The sequence below is a fragment of the Eschrichtius robustus genome, chromosome 4 (genome assembly GCF_028021215.1).
Source record: "Eschrichtius robustus isolate mEscRob2 chromosome 4, mEscRob2.pri, whole genome shotgun sequence".
In the NCBI taxonomy this organism is placed as follows: domain Eukaryota; kingdom Metazoa; phylum Chordata; class Mammalia; order Artiodactyla; family Eschrichtiidae; genus Eschrichtius; species Eschrichtius robustus.
This window is the reverse complement of record NC_090827.1, coordinates 60,034,889-60,041,641: the sequence shown is the minus strand read 5'-3', so window position 1 is coordinate 60,041,641 and position 6,753 is coordinate 60,034,889. Positions and strand designations below refer to the sequence as shown.

General features: G+C 37.1%; 1 protein-coding gene across 1 annotated transcript; it reads right to left on the bottom strand.

Annotated features, from left to right (window-relative positions):
• On the bottom strand, window positions 1-6,179 carry CXCL9 (C-X-C motif chemokine ligand 9). The gene is given in 4 exon segments (XM_068542804.1): window positions 1-2,229; window positions 3,384-3,468; window positions 4,782-4,908; window positions 6,014-6,179. Coding segments are annotated over 4 exon segments (483 nt in total). The 3' UTR covers window positions 1-2,124.
• Window positions 6,180-6,753: the final 574 nt, after the last annotated feature.

Genomic DNA, 6,753 nt, shown 5'->3' with positions numbered 1-6,753 from the left:
TGCATTTATTGGTAGCATTGTCTTTTAACAAAGAAAATATTTCAAAGTACAGGGTATATATGTCAATACTGCTTTGCACTTAATTATTTGCTTAGAGAGTATACATGTATATATAAGTGATGAATGATTAGCATGTATATATATGTCATAGCTACTTAGTCAAAACATGTGGTCTTTGGGTATCAGTTATACACTGTCCACTTTACCAGTGAGATGCAAGGTAACTGGGTCAGACTCTCAGACTATGAAACATTTAGATTTTTCAGGGAGAGTTACATGAAAGGAGCTAAAGAGTTTCATGACTAGTTAAGACGTTGTTTGGGATCACCACTGGGAAGCACTGAAAATCATCTGCAGTGTACGGAGTGACAAAAATTGGGAAAGTAGGCATAGATTTAAATTCTGGCCAAAGACATTCTCTCTTACACAGTTCTCAGAACCTCCCCTTTAAGAGGGTTTTCAAGCCCTGCAGAGGCTAACGGGGCACCAGCCATGCTTCCACTAACAGGATTTACTGCTCCCTCTAGCTCTTGGTAACTTAATACCCGCTTTCTTCATGAGAGCTGGTGTGGTAATCGATAACGACAATACTTTACAAGCTTTGAAACAAGTTAGACAATGAAATTCATATCTACCTAAAATGAGTTTTTGAAAGGATCTTGGTGGCTTTCTCATAAGATCATAGAAAAGTGAGGCTTGTCAGGAATGGTATTGAAGGAATTTTTGTATTGGGTGGGGAAAAGCTGGGCACTGGGTGATCTCTAAAGCCCCTTCCCATTGTAAGAGTCTATGATTCTAAGTATCCTGATGCTTAATGACAACAGTTTAGAATATGCATAAGTGATTTAAACATTTCCTTCTTATCTTTTGGAGAGGCCAAGGTACATCCTGTCAGAAGAAAACAAGGATGTTGCATCACCCCCAGTCCCCAAAGTGATAATGGCCTGAGGGTAATGAGTAGAAGATGTTACCAGGGGTTAGACTATATGGAGTAGCCAATAAATAGCCGGCTCCTGCTTTGAGGAGATGGTCTGGTTGCCCTCCTACCTGTAACAACTGCAATCAGAAACTATTTGAAACCTAGTTCCACAGTATATTAGGCACAGTGGCAGATTCGGGGGAATAAACTGTGTCCCCTGCCCTCAAGGAGCTGACAGTCTTGTTGGAGAGTTAAAATTAACAGACAAAAAATAATTAGAAAACAACTAAGTGCTCTCCTGTATGGTACTGAACACAGGTGAAATAGGAGTTTTAAAATAATCCAAGTATCCAGAAGATTTTATTTAAGAGGCAGGATTAAAATGAACTTCAAAGACCAAATCAAGTGAGGATGAGTGAAGAGAAGGAGGTATTTCTGTGGGGTGTTGGGGAAAGAGTGAGAAAGCAGTAGACGCAGGTGAGTGAGAGCGTGACCTGTGTAGCAGAGGGGGCAGGCACTGAATTGTGGTAGGACGGTGAGGAACTGGCTTGACTGAAGCAAAGGCAACAGTAAGGAATAAAGCGGTTACCCTGGGCGGGCAAGATGGAGTCACATGGCCTCAAAACCAGACAGAAGGTTCTGAAAGCCAAGTGCTAGTGTTCTCCAGTGGTGATCCCCAGAAACAACCAGCATGAATATCTCAGATGCATTGTATGAGAGGCCCACAGGCAGATTCAAATACAGATGCCGATGGCTATGGCAGCTTGGTGAGGTCCAGCTCGATTCCAAACTGCTCGGCTTACCAGCATGCTGCCAGGCTAGGGCCTGCTGATGTGTGCCTCAGGATATTCTCTGGAGTCCTGGGAAGCCTACAGCTGTTCTCCCAGGCAGCTGTTGTGTGTGGGATGTAGTTGTGAGGACATTTGTCCAGATGTGGGCGTTACTGATATTGTGGGCTTAAGCATGATGAAATTCAGTTGGTCGGAGGTGGAAGAACAAAGACAAACTCTAGCCTCTAACAATTCTTCACATTTGGATTTTAAAAGCAACTTTCTACCTTTAATTACAATGTCAAAATAATGCTTTAAATTTTCTAGTTCAAATCAACAAGCTTACGTATTAAGATGCCATCCCTTTCTGGAATTATTTCAGTATAGTTGAAAAGAACCTTTTTAACACAAAACATTTGTTGGTAAAATGGTAGCTCATGTAGTCTTCTTTTGAGGAGGATGTAGAGGTTTCTTAACTTTTGGGACTTTCTTGTTTTTTTTATATTTTTTCCCTTTCTTTTGCTTTTTCTTTTGGTTGACCTGTGAGGAGACAGAAAAAAAAAGGGGGAATGTTTCTCTAGCTTACCATTTTTCCTTCCTTATATTATATTTGGACTCTCCAGACTGTGGTCTTTCTTTATCCTCAGAACCAGTTTAAAGTTGCTTCAGTCTCAGAGGGGCTCTTTTTGTTTCTGTTTCACTCACTTTGATGAGGAGGCAGTAGCCTTCTGACTGCTTCTCTTTTGTCCATTTTCTGGGCTCATTACTACCCCCACTCCAATCTTGCTATGACCCACCTGTCCCAACTATAGTTTTCTGAGGTTGGTACTATTATCATCCAATGTTTACAGACGAGGAGACTGAGGCTCGGAGTGGGTGACTTGCCCAAAGTTGCACAGCTGGTATGTGGCAGAACTGCTAGTCTGTCAGAGTCCAGAACCAAGCGCCCAACTACATATTCTATGGCCCTCTTCTAACTTAACTCCTTAGCACACCATGCAGGATTCTTCCCCCTTTCCAGGTCTACTTTTCTATCTCAATCCCTTCACTCCCTCCACACAAACTCCAGCCACATTACCCGAGGTTCCCGGAGCACAGTGAGCTCTCTCGTGATTCTAGTCTTTTTTTTTTTCATGCTGTCCTTACCCTCCTGGTGAACTACTTATCCTTCAAGACCCAAACCAAATGTCACCTGATATAAAAAGTCTTCCTTAACCGTTTCTTCCTGTCTCCTCACCTCTGGCAAAGTTAATTACTCCTTCTTCTATTATCTTCAAGATTCTTGAACATACATTTATTTTATATTTTTCACATTGTACTATAATTAATTGTTAGCAAATTTGCTACAGCAGGAAGGGAATTTATCTTATTACCTTTTTTTTTTTTTTTTTTTTTTTGGTTGTGCCATGTGGTAGTTCTTCCTCACTGTCTACCATTCAATACACATTTATTGTGTTGGATAAGAAAGACAAGCTCCCTACCCTCATGGAACACACATTCTAGTGGGAGACATAGACAAGTGATACTGTAAGCAGGACTACAATTACACCTCAAGGTGATGACATCATTCTACGAAAAAAATAGGAGCACAATAACATGAATGAAGAATGTATCCTTAAAGGAACTACATAATTCTTTGTCTTCTAAAGTTAATTTCTAAAAGAAAGAAAATTTTGTTCCTTTTTTTCACTAACCTGTTTCTCCCACTCTTTAATCAATTCTATCACATCTGTTGAATCTGGGTTTAGACAGGTTTGATCCCCATTCTTCATTGTAGCTCTAGAAAAGAAATAGCAACAAGCAATTTATTATTTTTTTTACTTTTAATAATTTAAATGCTTCATCTTATCCACAGAATTCAATTCCCCAATTAAAAATGTATTTGTGTCATCACTATAAGCATCTGAGACTTCCAGTCTTTTTCCTGCCTTTTCATTTTTTAAGTGACTGAGGGGACTTAGATACATTTCTAGGATAGCACATAACTCTAAGTTAAAAAAATCCAACAGGTATATGCAATAGGAGAAACTTAAATCTAAAGATAATATTGGTTCTGTTATGCTGGAAGAAGCTATTTATGTTTAAGTGAAAATAGAAAATAGAAAAGTTGCCAATATATCTACTTTCTTTTCCCCCAAAACAATTAAAATGAGCATGAATTTTGCTAAATTTTCCAGTGAAACAACTTAAAACACAATTAAAATGTTTTCCTAAGACAAGATTAACAGACTGGTTGAATTTTTAAAATTACATCAGACTCTCCAGGAGCAATTTAAAGACTTTTTTCTTTAATTTCTGTCTAATCTAAGAATAAGAGTAGTCATTCTATACATCATCCTTGATTTAGGTTTCAAAAAACTTACAATAGGCATATCCTTTAATCTAGCAATTCTAATCTCTAGAAAGGTATTACTAATAGGAAAGAATTAAAGACACAATATTGCTACAATAGCAGTTTGTTTTCAATAGCAAAAAAATTGGAAATAACCTACATTTAGGCATGGGTCATATAGATTATGGTACGTCCACATGATAGAATAAAATTTGGCCATTAAAATTGACATTATTAGGAAAAAATGATGTTATTACAGAAGGTTTACTGACATGAGGAAATGTTCATTATATAGTGTTAATGTAAAAGCAGATTACAAAACAGTATGTAGTATATGATTTTATTTCTGTGTACATATATTGTGTGTGTGTGTATATATATATATATATATATATATATATATATATATATATATATGGTGTCTATATATGTACACACAAAGCCAATGAGGGAGATTTGGAAGACTATATGCAGACAGATTAACACTACCTATCTCTAAATGGTAGGATTATAGATGATTTTTAATTTCTTCTTTTGGGTCATTTACATTAAACATGTTCTACAATAAACATGTCATCTTTGGTTCCTAATCTCTACCAGAAATTGCTTGTTTTTTTAGAAGAAAAGGAAGAAGTAGACCGGATTTATGGAGGGGCAACTATCTGCATTTTAAGGGTCTGAATGGGCAAGTATTCTGAGGGTAATACTCACACTAAACTTATTGCTGGAGCATATGTGTTGGATGAGTTTTTTTACTTACATGATTTCAGTTTTCCCACAAGAAGGGCTTGGGGCAAATTGTTTAAGGTCCTTTAAGGATTTTGAAAGGATCGTCCCTTGGCTGGTGTTGATGCAGGAACAGCGTCCATTCCTCATTGTTGGAGTTCCTAAGGGAAAAAGAGAGGCAGAAAACATCGATTTAGAGCAATGTCTCAATTTAGGCGATCCACCCAAATGAGACATTTGACTTAGTCATGATTACTACTGTCATTTACTGAGTGTCTGTTAATCATTACCACGAGATTTTGAGTAGGTGTTATCTCCGTTTTATAGATAAAGCATCCAAGGTTCAGAGAAGTTAAGTAAAAAACAAAGCCTTTCAGCTTTTAGGGGACAAGTGCAGGGTCTCAGCTCAGGTTTCTTTGGGTCCAAAGGCATTACTCTTAACTACCATATTTTACAACCTTAGGAAAAGGGATTTTTATAATATTCAATAAATGTCTATCACAGGTCAGATACACAGATATCTAATTCATGTGTGCTCTGCAGACCATAGTATCTCAAGCAACTCCCAAAGCCATTTTTTTATCTGACCTTAGTGAAATAGAGTTGGTACTCGTTTCAACAAAAAGTTTCACTTACAATAACTAATTACCACCACCATCCTGATCTTTCCCACTGCCTTGGTTTTCAGTAGTGCTTTAAACTTTTGAAAATTCTTTAAAATACACTATCTTCATTCCTTAATTTTTTCATTTATTCAACATACATTTACTCAGTACTTCCTATATGCCATACATTGTGTAGTAGGTAGAAAAAGCATGAATATAAAATCTCCATTTTACAGCTGAGGAAACTGAAGTCTAGAAAAGTTCATTAATTTGCCTCAAATAAAGGTAGTTAGTAAACAGATTAGGGACAACCTCTCTGATTATTGGATACTTAATTGGTTAACCACAGACATACTTACCAAGAAACACTGTCAGGGTGACAAAAATAATTTAGGAGACAAAGTCTTCCATCTCATTATCACCCAGTTCAACAAACATTTATTGAACACTTACTCTGTGCCAGGAATTCACACACGTGGACTGAGAAGACTTGTATTTGACTTGGCAGGTTCAGGATATGAACTTTGGATAATTGACCACAACTGACTCACATCACTTTCTGATGCACACAAAGCAGTTACCTTTACTGGCAAATCAAGAGACTTTTATAGCAGTTCACATCTCTGACTTTACTAACCCAATATAACTCAGAATTCCTTACCTTGAACTCCAATCAGAGTCAGGAAGATGATACCCAAAAGGAGAGGAACACCACTTTTCCTCATAGTGGTAGAATGGAGTCGCTCCTGTATTTGTTCTACTGAGTCACTCCTGTATTAGATTTTAAGCCTGAGAAATTCTTTAGAGAACATGCTCTTGGAAATCATATATATTTAGGAAATCTGTTTCCCTCCTAAAATCTGATTGGCTGGTTGTCTTAGCTGATCCAGCTAATCTGACCACAAACTTAATTGTGCTGGGGGAATCCCTACTCTCTGATCCAAGGGAATTTCTGCATGCTTTATATCTTTCCATTTCACATAAATGGATAGTTTATCATAAGAGATGTGAAACCATCATCACTGGCAGCCTTTAGCACACTCACAGCTGCTCACCTGGATGAAGAATAAGTTATATAATGAATATAATAACATCATACAAGAAGGGCTGGAGATGTGGTTTCCAGATGGGAAATATTAAAGTCCAGATAAGTAAAACACTCTTCAAATTTTCTTACTATTTGTAGAATATCTTTATGTATAATATATGGCCACATTTATTTTTTCTTATACTGCTTACCCAACAATCTTAAACAATCAAAATACATTAAAAGGCATCTTAATTAATTCAGGGACTAGGTCATTTTCTACTGTGGTAGGCTCTTTTTGATTTTTATGTCATTGCTGCTACAGATTATTATTTTTTTAAATAGGTAGAATAATGGATCAGTTGAAAATAGAC